Raw genomic sequence first — 16,019 nt, 5'->3', positions numbered from 1 at the left:
GTTTATGTGCTACAAAACCTTTCTGCGTTCTGCCACTTGTCTGGGTTTAAGTCCTTCCAGAATTGGGCTCCAACCAAGCTTTCCAGACTTCTTCCATTACTTCCCTGTGGGTATCCAGTCTTCCGTAAAGTGCATTGCATTTGAAGCAATTTCGTGGGTTCTTATCTCCCAGATGATACCCCCAAGAGCGTAGCTCTTTGACAAGAACGGGCAGAACTGGAGGGAGGTGAAAACAATTAGTGAGAGCCACACCCAAGGGATGGAGGAGGAGTTATCCAAAGATTCAGGCCCAGAGGTCTTTCTCTACAAAAAGACACTTCCAAAAACGAGGGAAGGACTGATCTAAGGAACCACACCTAAATTGGGGGCGGTCCACATAAGGGGTGGAGTCAGAATTGGAATGATGGGGACTGGAGAGGAGCCAGACTTGAGAGGGCGGAGCCAGAGGTGAAGGGGCGTGGCGGGACAGCAGAGGAGGAAAGAAAAGGGGAGGAGTCAGAGAGCAGCGGGGTCTCAGGAGGCGGAGCCGGGTAAGAGGCACATTCTCAGGGGGCGGGGCGGGAGAGAAACCAGGGCCGGGGGCGGGGCTTGGGTGTGGACTGCGCAAGCGCAGTTCCTTTCCCCAGTGGCGCGTCGTGGGGCGGGGCAGCGGCTGTCTGTGCCGGGTGTTGGTCTGACGGTCAGTTCGGGACACTCGGGGAAGCGGCGACAACAGCGGGGGCACCGGAGCTCGAGCGATGGCGGTGTCCAGATCACAAGCGGCAGCGGCAGCGGGGCCGTCCCCGCGGGGCGGCGGCGTGAGCATGCTTGCCCGGGGCCGGTGGCGATGGGGCCTGGCGGGCGCGAGCTGCGCGATCTTGCTGCCGCTCCTGCTGCTTCTGTTGTGCGCGCCCCCGAGCGTGGCCCAGAAGAAAAAGGAGGTACGGGAGCGCGCGTGGGGGGCGCGGCTGGGCTCGAGGGGTGCGAGCTGCGCGTGCGCAGAGAGGACGCGAGGAAGCAGCAGGTGCAAGAGCGGTGGGGGTGGGGTGTCAGGCGCACCGGGGCCGCGTTGCTGGGCAACGCCACGTTTGTATCCGCGCTTCGACCTCATCCTTCTGTTCTCATGGCAACAGCAGCGGACACCCCCGCGCGTGCCCACATATACCTTTTCGTTAAACCCCGCCCCGGGGCGGAGCCTGTTTTTGCCTAGCTGGGAAATGAGCGGGAAGGACTTGAAGAAAGTGGGTTAGGGTGACTTATCCATCAGTCTCTTGAATGCAAATTAAGGCCACTTTCTGTTTTGCCCTGGTCTCGTGGAGCTACCCGGTCGGGGATCCTGGGGTGGGGCCGGGTCGAGGAGCCTGCAGTGGGCTGCGGACAAGAGCGTGGCTGCCGGGACTGCCTCACTTTATGTCTAGTCCCTGTGCAGCTTGTAACCTAATTGGGGTGAGGAAGAGGACATCCGAGGCTGCATACAAGAATCTTGTGTCATTTCACTGGCTCTGGGATTTCCCTTAGTTAAATAGCCCCTCCAAGGCATCTGTCGCATGCCTGACTCTCCTGCTGCCCCTTCCCCATTTGGCTTTTCCTAGACCTCTTCTCATTGGATGGACTGCCCATCCCGACCTCTCTCTCCCAAAGGAAGTGTCCTTCTGTTGCTTTTCATACACTCTATGATGATATCCTCCTGGCCATTGCTTTGTAAGAATGTGTCCAGCTTGTTCAAGGGCACCAGCCTATTAGTCATTTCTGAGGTTGGTTACTGAAATTAGTTCGAAGTTATTTGTGAATTTGTTACCTTTCCCCGTGAAATTTCTCAGCGTCAAAGATACAGAATGTTATCCCATCAGTCAGCAAACATTTATCCAGGGCCTACTATGTGCAGTACCTTTGCTAAGCATTGGAGATACAAAGAAAGACAAAAACATTTTCTCTGAAGGAGCAGTGTGTAAGAAGGGAAACAGCATGAAAACAGCTTGTGCATATATTCACATAGGAAGTGGTCAAAAGAAGGCACTAAAATTATGGGGGACCAGGAAAACTTCCCTGTAGAAGGCTGGATTTTAGCTGGGACTTAAGGAAGCCAGGAGGTTGAGTAGTAGGAGGGAGAACATTCCACTCATGGGGAACAACCAGTGAAACCTTTGGTGTCTGGGGATGGAGTATTGAATTGGAAGCTTAGCAAGGAAGCCAGGGTCATTTAATTTTATATGGGGAATACATGTACTGTGAGATAAAGTATAAGAAGACTGGGGAGGTAGGAGGGAGCTGATCATAAAAGGACATTGAATGCTAAATAACATTTTATATTTGATCTTGAAGGTGATAGGGACTCACTGAAGTTTATTGAGGTGGGGGGGGTGGTGCTGACAAAGACTTGTGCTTTAAACAAAGGATGCACTGGAGTATGGAAAGTTGAGGCAAGTTGGTGACCAGCAGTTATTGCAATAGTCTATGTGTGACGTGATCAGAACCTGTACTAGGGATGGGACAGCAGTAGAGGAGAGGAGGGGCATATTATTCAAAAGATGTTACAAAGATAAAAATGGCAGCCTGACAGATAGTGAGGAATCCAGGGGGACTCTTAGGTTGTGAACATGAAGGACTGGGAGCATTGTGGTGCCTTTGACAGTAATAGGGAAGGTAGGAGGGGAGGGTTTAAAGGAAGATAATGGGGCAGCTAAGTGGTACAATGGATAGAGCCTGGCTCTGGAATCAGGAAGACCTGGGTGAGTCAGTTAACCCCAATTGCCTCCCCCCACTGCCCCCAAAAATTAAAAGAAAAAGGGAAAGATACTGAGTTTTGTTTTATTTTGGATATCTTGAGCTGGAGTAGTAGGATATGGGAAATTAGAGGTTTAATAGATTGGTGCAGGATAGGTAGATGGGAGAATCATCAGGTGAAAATTAAAGCATTGGGAGCTGATGAGATCACTCCAGTAAAGCAGTGTAAAGGAAGAAAAGAGGACCCAGGACAGAGTCCTGAGAAACACTGTGGTTAGAGAGCATGGCCTGGATGAGGATCCAGCAAAGGAGCTTGAGAAGGGCTTGGTCAGAGAAGGAGAAGGAAAGCCAGGGATAGAGGGGTGTCCTGAAAGCCTACAGAGAAGAGCATATCAGGAAAGAAGTGTGATTAATAGGTTCTTTCCCCTGTAGTGTTGATCAGTTTGTAATTCTATATGGCATTTAATTCTTTACACAAAAGGTTTGTTGTTTCATCTTTCTGATTGTGAGATTACTTTAAAAAAAAGAAAAAAAGAAAAAACATTTAAGAAGTTTTAACACTGCTGGAAAGCAGATATGGGGAAGCAGCAACATGATAACAATAGAGAAAGGTCCTGGGAAGGTTGTTTTAGGCTGACTGGAGCTGGGGACACATTTGTGGACAGATTCAGAGGAGTCAGGAGTGAAGCATTATTGAAGATGAGTGAAAAAAGGAGAGATGTTGGTTACAGCCAGTGTTAGGAGAGAGAGCCTTGGGGCAGAGGCCATGCTATGGGCCAGGCCAGGAAGGGAGAAGGCTTGGCCTTAATAGGGAATAAGTCAGGAGAAAGGGGGGCAGGGGAATGATGCAGAGAAAGGAACTCATTTTATATGATCTCAGTCATCTCATTGAAAATGCAGGCTCTATCATGTGCTGAAAGGGGATCCTGCCAACAGTTTGGTTAGGTTTTTGTACTCTGTTTTAATTCACCTTCAGCATTTAGTGCTTGTGACTCAATGTTAGATCATTGAAACTTGTGTACCTTGGTACCTTGCTATATATTAGCAATGTAATCTATGCCACATTCACAGAAACCTGTAAAGACTCAGCTTACAGTAATAAGGACACCTCCAAATAAACCAAATAGAAGATGGATGGTAATGGAGGTCAGAGTTAACACATGATGAGAAAGGAACGAGTCAGTACAGTAATCGCAACAACCCACTAATGAACATGTATTCCTACCCCAGCTTTGTTACCATGACCTTCGACTAGAGATACAAGTCATTTTCTCCATTAGGATGTAACACAGATCTTTTACAGTTTGGCTCTCATTTTACAGAGAAGGAACCTGAGGCCTAAGGCTGTGAATAAGCTGTACAAGGTAAATCGTGTGGTCAGAACTCAGATTTGAATCCAGAGAACAGAGATTTCCCTGTTGTACTGTTGGGGGTGAGAGGGTGGGGGTGCATGACCCTGAGCTCCCCAGGGTTGTTTGTTTGGGCAGACTACTAGTCCAGGGCCTCTTACTGCAGGGTTAAAGGAAGGTATTTACCAAGCTGAGGAAGAAAGGGCAGTGCTTTGGGGCTGCCCACCCTTTTAACTGGGCTGTGTGCACAGTTAACTGCCTTGCTACAGATATCTGATCCTCCCATTAATCTCACCCTTCTCAATGAACTTCCTCGATCTAAAAGAATTTAAGTACATGAAATCTCAATGACTTCATTCTTATTATAGTCATTGGGGGAAGGACAGTAGGAAGGGGAGAGATGGAAAACACCTTTCTTCTGTAGACTGACTCCTCCCATGTAAGAAAAACAATGAAGCAAAAACCCCACACAGGATCATTCTATAAGATGATGTATGCTACATTTTGTCCCAGTAGTTTCCCTACCTCTGCTGTAAGGGAGGGCACATTATGTTCTATACTTTGTTTTCTAAGTCCATCATTTGTGTATAGTGATATGCTTGTTCTGCATTTCTATTCAGTATTGATTTTTACAAATCTTAAGACAGCTAGGTACTGCAGTGGATAGAGACTTGGTCCTGGAGTCAGGAAGACCTGAATTCAGATCCAATCTCAAACACTACTACCTATATGACCCTGAATAAGTCACTTAAACTTTTGTCTGCCTCAGTTTCCTCAGCAGTAAAATGGGCTTAATAATAGCTTCTCCTCTGCAGGATTGTTGTGAAGATCAAATGAGATAATATTGTAATGTACTTTGCAAACTATAAAGTGCTGTAGAAGTACTAGCTGTTATTTTAAATAATCTTTCCATGTTTCCTTCTACACAGTAATATTCCATCACATCTGTTTATCATAGTTGTTTTCTTTTTCAGCCATTATCTAGCTGATGGGCATCTGGCCCACTTTGTTCGCATTTGATGCAATTGCTAAGTGCTGCTCTGAATAATTTGGCATGTTCTTTGTTTCCAGAATGATCTCTCTTGGATGTCTTTGCCCCAGAGTACCAATCATTCACCTTCAGTTTATTGGCTTTTGGCTCATCTAGGGTCTCGAAGCTATAGAACTGGATTTGAACCCAGGTCCTCTTGACTTTAAACCCAGTGATCTCTCTCTCCTGTCATCCATTCTTTGATATTTTAATGCTTGCTGGTGTAGTTAATTGGCCTTTGCCCGATATATCCTCTGCTGTTCTTGTCCCAGTCTTTCTCGCAGTCCTTCATTGGGCCAATACCCAGGAGGCCTTTCTTTGATACTTTTTACTACTCAGTGAGTCCCTATGCAGCACTCAAGCTGTGTACCTGTCACCCCATGGGATCCTTACTCTCACCTTGCTAATTGTTCCCACCAGTCAGGACATAAAGGATTATCTTTGATATTTTCTATTTGCCACCCCCCTTTCTTAGTTTGGCTTTTCTGAGGTTGTGCTTATTCCGTGATATCGGGGTATGAGCTCTCTAACCATGTACTAGTGGTGGTAAGTATTGCAGACTACTATTAATTAGTCTTGCTATTGGTTTTAGTTAGAAATAGGGATTCTACAGTGAGTGATTACATTACATCTGCTGCTGTATGATTGCTCTTCAGCTTTGGGAATCAGTGGGGTCTGTAAAGGGTCCATCCGCCATCTTCAGGGATCTCTCTCCCAGTTTGTCTTGCTAAAGCGAGGCTGGTTCTTTGTAAGAACATCTTTGGGTTCTAGAAAGTCACTTGCTTGTTTCTTTCTGCTGTGATGCTGATATTATGGGGCCTGGGTTTGTCTTTGTAAATCATTACATCCTGCTGGCTGCTTCCTGGAGTCCTTGAATGCTCTGTCCCCTCCGGGAAGTGCAGGGCTTTCCCGGATTTTCTGCCCCCAGGAGAAGGAGTTGATGGCTGGCACGGAGTAGGAAGAAGTCTAAAAGATTCTCAAAGAAAATCACCTGCCCTCTTCTCTGGCCCCTTTTTGTTGAGGGGGCCATTGCCCCTTATCCTGACTTACGTCTTGCCACTGTGACTGAGAAAATCACCCACTTAATGACCCATTTAAATCCATTTCACACCCCAGGCATGACCTCTCTCTCATGATGTCCTTGATCCTCTCTAAGAACAAAGAGTACACAACAACAACAATAATGGCCTAATTATGACTGAGGAAGAAAAGGAACTTTACTTTCTTAGTTCTTGACACTGGGAACTCCTAAGTTCAGAGACCTTCTTTTTCTTTTGCAGCTGTTTAGCACTGGACCTGTCACAGGATGGATATTGTTCTGTATTACAAGTAGTCATTAAGTGCTTGTTGACTGACTGAGAGTATAGTTTCAGGGTTTGCCTTCTAATCCTGACTTTCAATATTTTTATTTGGAATACAAGTTTTTATAAGGATGACTCATTCATTCACTTAAAAAAAAATGCATTACCTTCCTGCTGTGCTAGGTATAGGGGGATGCAGAGACAGAAAGGACATCATGAAGGAACTTGTACATTATCATCAGAGAGACATAAGCTCCTGGGATGAGCTGGACCTTATGGGGGCAGAGCCACTGCTGCTTTGTTGGACTAGACAGGCTGGGCTGGACTCTTTCTGGACCTACTTCTCTGCCTGTTTCCCACCTCCCTTGCTTTTCCATAGGCAGATGCTATCTTTACCTTGCTTGGCTTTTTGCTTGGCTTAATGTTGCAATGCCTGGTTATGATTTAAACTCTCTCGTTTGACTGTCTCGGAGGTGTCAGGCAAAAATTGGGAGAGGTCTGGCTGCTTCTTCTGGACTATCCAGTTAATCTTGGTAAAGAGCAAATGCCTTCAGTCTGGAATAGTTTGCATGAGCCTCAGCATATTTAAAGGCTTAAAGCCCTTTGACAGTGCCCCCTTCTTCTGTAGGTTGGTTCTGATCTACATATATGCAGAAGGCTTCTGTTACTATTGATTTCCAAATAGACAATCCTCCCAAGAAATAAATAGTGTATAAGGCCAGGAACTATCCTGTAACTAACTACTTTTTATTTATTTATTTATTTGGTTTTTTTTTTTTTTTTTTCTGTAACTTACTTTTAGAAGCGCTCCCCCTTTCCTTTTGGCTGTCAGCTTGTTGTTCTCTCTAGATTCCTATTGGGTCCTTGAGATAATGACTGGAGCCCTAAGTTTGTACTCTGAAACAAGGTCATTTATCTCACTTATTAACAACTAATAGACTTCTCCCAGGCTGTTGGGTAAGTGGTTAAGCCCACACCCTTTCTCAGTTGGAGTAGTTTTTCTTTTTTTCTTATAGGGAACCTTCACTCCTACAATAGACATAGCCTTACATATGACATTCCTGAAGATGGAAGCATTAGGTAATTGTGTTTCCTTTGACAATGATTGTTGATGTTCTGAGTTGCCATGTGTTATGGTTTTTTCTTTCTTTCTTTTTTTTTTTTTAAATTATAACTTTTTATTGACAGAAACCATGCCTGGGTAATTTTTTTACAACATTATCCCTTGCACTCACTTCTGTTCTGACTTTTCCCTTCCCTCTCTTCACCCCCTCCTCCAGATGGCAAGCAGTCCTATACATGTTTAATATGTCATATGGTTTTTTCTTGATAGGGAACTGGACCCTAACCAGGTTAGTGTGAAATGGATCTCTCACCCTCCCTCTCCTGCCAAGTTAATAGGCATCTCCAAATCATCTAAAGACATCTGGAGAGTTTCCTTGTTATAAGAGCTCAGCAATGAATACTTTGGGAGAAAAGAAAATGAGTAGAGGTTATTTCTTTGCCATTCCACCCTACTAATTTATTGGATTCTCTTAATTTCAAGTAAATAAAACTTAAATAGAATTCAAATAAATTTGCTTTATGAAAGACAGATTTTTGTCCCCAGATGGCAGAACTGATAGCAAGTGAAGCAGGACAGACTGTGTATGCTTTTGTTTCCAAAAAGGTGAGAAAAAAAGACTGAACAAGTTCTGTCAGTCAGCAAATAACCCTAAATATGTGTTAGGCACCTCCTGTGTGCCAGGGACCATATTGGATAGTTGGTGACACAGAGACAAAACCGAAACCTTCCATTGTCTTCATTCAATAGTATAGACACCATTAAGGAAGACATCTTGTACCTAGACAAAATAGATAATAAGAGGTTAACTTTTGGAGGTGATAATTCTATTGACTATGACTATAAACAGTTCTAAATTGTAGGTGTGGGGCAGAGAGGAACATTAGTATTTGTGGTTTGCAGAGAGCAGGGGCTCTTCCTGAGTAAACCTCAAAGGGCAAATCGATCTTCCTCCAGATCACATCAGCCTGAAAACACTGAAAAGCTGCAGAGCTTTAGAGCTAACTTTGAAAACAGGAGCATAAATATTCAGCATAGAAAAGAACTCCTTAAAAGGCAGGCCGACTTAGAGGATTGTGGGGAAATGGTAGAGTAGATCAGAAAATTTCAAGCTCTCCATATCTCCTCCACAAACTAGACAAAATAGTGCCTCAGGATATTGTAGAATAGGTAAAAATTAGAGATGGGGCATAACTGTGAACCTCCTGGGACCAAGTAAAAAGATCTGAGTAAAGAGAAGACAGAAATTTGGCTCTTTGTGAAGGGTAAACACCTCCAGGCTTGTTACATTGAAAGAGCAATCTGTGAGTCCTGGAGATAGCTGTACTGGGAAATAGCCCAGGTCCCAGCCACAGGAATTTTCACCTCGTGGACATTGTGGGGAGTTTGGCATTGGAGCCTGGAAAATTGAGGGAACTTATGCTAATAAGGCCCAGCTGTTCTGCTGAGGAGTGGCCCTGGGTAAGAAGGAACCAGCCCACACTCTGTGAGTGAAGTGGAGTGAGTATGTTGCTGGCCTACAGGAACTTATAGGAGAATAGAGTTCTTAGTTTTGGGTTCCAGACCAGAGAGGAGAACTGAAGGAGGACCTGAGGCTAAAGGCACCATCTCCCCTTCCCCCTCATGCCCACCTCCCCCCATACAACTAAAAGTATTTATACTAACAAATTGCTATAAATTAAAAAAAATAAAAAAATAGGCAAAGGAAGAAGAAATTTACTATAGGAACAGAGAAGGCTGATCTTTAGACTATCTTTTGAGGAGGATATTAAAGTTAAAAAAAAAAAATCCCCAAAGAGTAATATCAAACCTGCCTAAAAAAAATTCATGGAATTCAAAAGAGACTTTAAAAATTAAAAGAGATAAAGGAAAAACTTTTTTTTTATTTTTTTATTTTAATATCTTTTTATTGATAGAACGCATGCCAGGGTAATTTTTTACAGCATTATCCCTTGCATTCATTTCTGTTCCGATTTTTCCCCTCCCTCCCTCCACCCCTTCCCCCAGATGGCAAGCAGTCTTTTACATGTTGAAATAGGTTACAGTATATCTTGGATACAATATATGTGTGCAGAACTGAACAGTTTTCTTGTTGCACAGGGAGAATTGAATTCAGAAGGTATAAATAACCCGGGAAGAAAAACAAAAATGCAAGCAGTTTATATTCATTTCCCAGTGTTCCTTCTCTGGGTGTAGCTGCTTCTGTCCATCTTTGATCAATTAAGGCTCTCTTTATCGAAGAGATCCACTTCCATCAGAATACATCCTCAAACAGTATCATTGTTGAGGTATATAATGATCTCCTGGTTCTGCTCATTTCACTCAGCATCAGTTCATATAAGTCTCGCCAGTCCTCTCTGTATTCATCCCGCTGGTCATTCCTTATAGAACAATAATATTCCATAACATTCATATACCACAATTTACTCAATCATTCTCCAATTGATGGACATCCTTTCATTTTCCAGCTTCTAGCCACTACAAACAGGGCTGCCACAAACATTTTGGCACATACAGGTCCCTTTTCTTTCTTTAGTATCTCTTTGGGGTATAAGCCCAGTAGAAACACTGCTGGATCAAAGGGTATGCACAGTTTGATAACTTTTTGAGCATAGTTCCAAATTGCTCTCCAGAATGGCTGGATGTGTTCACAATTCCACCAACAATGTATCAGTGTCCCTGTTTTTCCACATCCCCTCCAACATTCCGCATTATCTTTCCCTGTCATTCTAGCCAATCTGACAGGTGTGTAGTGGTTATCTCAGAGTTGTTTTAATTTGCATTTCTCTGATTAATAATGATTTGGAGCATATTTTCATATGTCTATAAATAGTTTCAATTTCTTCATCTGAGAATTGTCTGTTCATATCCTTTGACCATTTATCAATTGGAGAATGGTTTGATTTCTTATAAATTAGAGTCAATTCTCTATATATTTTGGCAATGAGGCCTTTATCAGAACCTTTGATTGTAAAAATGTTTTCCCCAGGGGGAAGTAGACCAAAAAATAATTGGAAACTAAATAATCTCATACTAAAGAATGATTGGGTGAAACAGCAAATCATAGACATAATTAATAACTTCACCCAAGAAAACGATAATAATGAGACATCATACCAAAATGTATGGGATGCAGCCAAAGTGGTAATAAGGGGAAATTTCATATCTCTAGAGGCCTATTTGTATAAAATAGAGAAAGAGAAGGTCAATGAATTGGGTTTGCAACTAAAAATGCTAGAAAAGGAACAAATTAAAAACCCCCAGTCAAACACTAAACTTGAAATTCTAAAAATAAAAGGTGAGATCAATAAAATTGAAAGTAAAAAAAACTATTGAATTGATTAATAAAACTAAGAGTTGGTTCTATGAAAAAACCAACAAAATAGACAAACCCTTAGTAAATCTGATTAAAAAAAGGAAAGAGGAAAATCAAATTGTTAGTCTTAAAAATGAAAAGGGAGAACTCGCCACTAACGAAGAGGAAATTAGAGCAATAATTAGGAGTTACTTTGCCCAACTTTATGCCAATAAATTCGACAACTTAAATGAAATAGAAAAATACCTCCAAAAATATAGCTTGCCCAAACTAACAGAGGAAGAAGTAAATATCCTAAACAGTCCCATCTCAGAAAAAGAAATAGAACAAACTATCAATCAACTCCCTAAGAAAAAATCCCCAGGACCAGATGGATTTACATGTGAATTCTACCAAACATTTAAAGAACAATTAACTCCAATGTTATATAAACTATTTGAAAAAATAGGGATGGAAGGAGTCCTACCAAACTCCTTTTACGACACAGACATGGTAAAAATGTTTTCCCAGTTTATTGTTTCCCTTCTAATCTTGTTTGCATTTGTTTTGTTTGTACAAAAACTTTTCAATTTGATATAATCAAAATTTTTCTATGTTGTGGTCAATAGTGATCTCTAGTTCTTCTTTGGTCATAAATTCCTCCCTCTTCCACAGGTCTGCGAGGTAAACTATCCTATGCTCTTCCAATTTATTTATAAACTCATTCTTTATGCCTAGGTCATGAACCCATTTTGACCTTATCTTGGTGTACGGTGTTAAGTGTGGGTCAATGCCTAGTTTCTGCCATACTGATTTCCAATTTTCCCAGCAATTTTTGTCAAATAATGCATTCTTATCCCAGAAACTGGTGTCTTTGGGTTTGTCAAACACTATTATTATTAAAGTTATTGGCTAAAATGTTTGTAGCAGCCCTGTTTGTAGTGGCTAGAAACTGGAAAATGAATGGATGCCCATCAATTGGAGAATGGCTGGGTAAATTGTGGTATATGAATGTTATGGAATATTATTGTTCTGTAAGAAATGACCAGCAGGATGAATACAGAGAGGACTGGCGAGACTTACATGAACTGATGCTAAGTGAAATGAGCAGAACCAGGAGATCATTATACACTTCGACAACGATATTGTATGAGGACATATTTTGATGGAAGTGGATTTCTTTGACAAAGAGACCTGAGTTTCAATTGATAAATGACGGACAAAAGCAGCTACACCCAAAGAAAGAACACTGGGAAACGAATGTAAACTATCTGCATTTTTGTTTTTCTTCCCGGATTATTTATACCTTCTGAATCCAATTCTCCCTACGCAACAAGAGAACTGTTCGGTTCTGCAAACATATATTGTATCTAGGATATACTGCAACATATCCAACATATAAAGGACTGCTTGCCATCTAGGGGAGGGGGTGGAGGGAGGGAGGGGAAAAAAAAATCGGAACAGAAACGAGTGTCAATATAATGTAATTATTAAATAAAAAATTAAAAAAAAATAAAGTTATTGGCTGTTTTGTCCTTTGAACCTAACCTATTCCATTGATCAACTAGTCTATTTCTTAGCCAATACCAGATGGTTTTAGTAACTGCTGCTTTATAATATAATTTTAGATCTGGTACAGCTAGGCCACCTTCATTTGATTTTTTTTTTTCATTAATTCCGTTGAAATTCTTGACCTTTTGTTTTTCCATATGAACTTTGTTGTTATTTTTTCTAATTCATCTAAGTAGTTTTTTGGGAGTCTGATTGGTATAGCACTAAAGTAGATTAATTTAGGTAGTATTGTCATCTTTATTATATTTGCTCGCCCAATCCAAGAGCATTTAATATTTTTCCAGTTGGTTAGATCAGACTTAATTTGTGTGGAAAGTGTTTTGTAGTTTTGCTCATAAAGTTTCTGATTTTCCCTTGGCAGATAGATTCCTAAATATTTTATACAATCAGTAGTTACTTTAAATGAAATTTCTTTTTGTAACTCTAACTGTTGGGTTTTGTTAGTGATATATAAGAATGCTGATGACTTATGTGGGTTTATTTTATATCCTGCAACTTTGCTGAAGGTGTAGATTGTTTCTAATAACTTTTTGGTAGAATCTCTGGGGTTCTCTAAGTATACCATCATATCATCAGCAAAGAGTGATAATTTGGTTTCTTCATTGCCTTTAATCTCTTTCTCAACTCTTATTGCCAAAGCTAGCATTTCTAATACAATATTAAATAGTAACAGTGATAGTGGGCAACCTTGTTTTACTCCTGATCTTATTTGGAATGGTTGCAATTTGTCCCTGTTACATATGATGCTTACTGCTGGTTTTAAATAGATGCTACTGATTATTTTAAGGAAAAGTCCATTTATTCCTATACTCTCAAGAGTTTTTAATAGGAATGGATGTTGGATTTTATCAAATGCTTTTTCTGCATCTATTGAGATGATCGTATGGTTTTTGTTAATTTGATTATTAATATGGCCAATTATATTGATAGTTTTCCTAATATTGAACCAGCCCTGCATTCCTGGTATAAATCCTACTTGATCATGATGTATTATCCTGGGGATGATTTTCTGTAGTCTTTTCGCTAATATCTTATTTAAGATTTTAGCATCAATATTCATTAGGGAGATTGGTCTATAATTTTCTTTCTCTGTTTTCAACCTACCTGGTTTAGGTATCAGTACCATGTCTGTGTCATAAAAGGAGTTTGGTAGGACTCCTTCATGTCCTATTTTTTCAAATAGTTTATAAAGCATTGGGGCTAATTGTTATTTGAATGTTTGGTAGAATTCACCTGTAAATCCATCTGGTCCTGGGGATTTTTTTTTTTTTTAGGGAGTTGATTAATAGCTTGTTCTATTTCTTTTTCTGAAATGGGACTATTTAAGCAATTTACTTCCTCCTCTGATAATCTGGGAAGCCTATATTTTTGGAGGTAGTCATCCATTTCACTTAGGTTATCAAATTTATTGGCATAAAGTTGGGCAAAGTAACCCCTTATTATTTCTTTAATTTCCTCTTCATCAGTGGTAAGTTCTCCTTTTTCATTTTTAAGACTGCCAATTTGATTTTCCTCTCTCCTTTTTCTAATCAGATTTACCAAAGGTTTATCAGTTTTCTTGGTTTTTTCATAGAACCAACTCTTAGTTTTATTTATTAGTTCAATAGTTTTTTTACTTTCTATATTATTAATTTCTCCTTTTAATTTTAGAATTTCAAGTTTAGTAATTGATTGGGGGTTTTTAATTTGGTCTTTTTCTAACTTTTTAAGTTCCAGGCCCAGTTCATTGATCTTCTCTTTTTCTATTTTATTCAAGTAAGCCTCTAAGGATATAAAATTTCCCCTTATTACTGCTTTGGCTGCATCCCATAAATTTTGATATGATGTCTCATTGTTGTCATTATCTTGAGTGAAGTTATTAATTGTGTCTATAATTTGCTGTTTTACCCAATCATTCTTTAAGATGAGATTATTTAGTTTCCAATCACTTTTTGGTCTATTTACACCTAACTTTTTGTTGAATGTAGTTTTTATTGCATTGTGATCTGAAAAGAAAGCATTTACTATTTCTGCCTTCCTGCATTTAATTTTGAGGTCTTTATGTCCTAATATATGGTCAATTTTTGTGTAGGTTCCATGAACTGCTGAGAAGAAAGTATACTCCTTTCTGTCACCATTCAATTTTCTCCAGAGATGATAGAGGAAAAACTTAAAACAAGAGACAACACCTAGAAAAACAAGATTGTGGAAAGAAAATCAACAAACTAGAAAAGGAGATCTAGAATCTTAAGAAAGAAAATGATTCCTTGAAAAATAGAATTGGGCAAGGGGAAAGCAGCGAAGTTGTGAGAAACAAAGAAATAATAAAACAAAATATAGAGAATGAAAAACTAGAGTAGAGAATGTGAGGTATCTTTTTAAAAAAACAACTGATCTGGAGAATAGATCAAAAAGAGAAAACATAAGAATAATTGGATTACCTGATTAAAAAATTAATTTTTTTGATTAAAAAAAAGAATCTTAATATAACAAAAAATAATTAAAGAAAATTGACATCATCTGAAAGAGATCCTATGCGGAAAACTTATAGGAACTTTATAGCCAAATCTAAAACTCCAAAGTCAAGGAGAAAATATTAAGATCAATAAGGAAAAAAACAAAACAAATATAGTGGAGCCACTATTAGAATCATACAAGACTTAGAAGCAGCCATGTTAAAAAATTGTGGATTTTGGAACACTGTGTATTGAAAAGCAAAAGAACTGGAGTTGTGCTCAAAAATGTACCCAGCAAAGTTAAGTATAATCCTGAATTTAGGGGAGAAGGGAGAATATTGCCTTTCAGTAAATTTCCAGACTTTCAGGATTTTGTTGCAAAAGAAGACCTAAATGTAATAGAAAATTTGGCATATAAGATCCAGGAAAAATATAAACATCAAAGACTTAACTGCAAGGGATTTATTGACAAGGACAAACTATGTTTTTACACATGAAAATGCAAAATGTATGTCTAAGATTGCCATTAGTAATTGGGTAGTTTTAAAGAAAGATTGGGATAGAGTTGAGAATGATGTGATTCTAAAAAGCAAAACTGTTGGAAACAGAGGAATTAGATGGGGGCAGAGAGCTGATAGTTCTGGAACCCTATCTTAAATTAATTTTTAAAAAAAGACTTAACTAGATGGGAAGAGAGATACAAAAGTTCTTATCTGGAATGGGTTAAAAAGGGAACTATAGCTATCTATCTATCTATCTATCTATCTATCTATATAAAAGGGTATAAAAGTTTTCTAAATTCAGAGACAGATAAGAGGGAGGGAAGAAATGATTAGGGAGGGATTTTAGATTTTTACTCTCATCAGATCAGATAAGAATGAACAACATATATATTTAGAAGGAAATAAAAGTCTTAATTTATTAAGAAATAAGAGGGTGAAGGAATAGGATAAGGGTGCAGGTAGAGAAGGGCATATAAATGAACAGGAATGTGATAAAGAAGAAACAGCATATATATATATATATGTATACATTTGGAAAGTTATAAAAGTCTTCCAAATTAAGATAGAAACAAGACAAGTGGAAAGGAAGAGAGAGATCCTTGGGATAGAAGGTAGGGGTAAGTAATAGAAGGGTAAAGTAGTGGGTAGAAATAAAGCAGAGGAGTCAGCAGGGGTAGGAAATGAGATAAACTCACAAACATAATGAAAATCAGGAGTAAAATTTATTAGATTAAAAAAAAAGCAGGAGTAGTAATGATCTCATAAAGC

The 16,019-nt window shown here is 39.7% G+C and overlaps 1 protein-coding gene across 3 annotated transcripts in view; it reads left to right on the top strand.

Moving 5' to 3' along the window:
* Positions 1 to 622: 622 nt before the first annotated feature.
* Positions 623 to 16,019, top strand: part of TUSC3 (tumor suppressor candidate 3) — a 76,953-nt gene continuing 61,556 nt past the window's right edge. For 2 of the 3 annotated variants that reach the window (XM_051965382.1, XM_051965383.1), the window contains exon 1: positions 625 to 920. In XM_051965382.1, the coding sequence (XP_051821342.1) occupies positions 738 to 920 (183 nt within the window). In that variant the 5' untranslated portion in view covers positions 625 to 737. Of the gene's footprint in view, positions 921 to 16,019 lie in introns of all 3 variants that reach the window. The other variant, XM_051965380.1, reaches the window with a different exon arrangement.

The sequence above is a fragment of the Antechinus flavipes genome, chromosome 6, assembly GCF_016432865.1.
Source record: "Antechinus flavipes isolate AdamAnt ecotype Samford, QLD, Australia chromosome 6, AdamAnt_v2, whole genome shotgun sequence".
NCBI lineage: Eukaryota > Metazoa > Chordata > Mammalia > Dasyuromorphia > Dasyuridae > Antechinus > Antechinus flavipes.
Note: the sequence above shows the minus strand (reverse complement) of the source record. Positions and strands in the feature narration are given on the sequence as shown.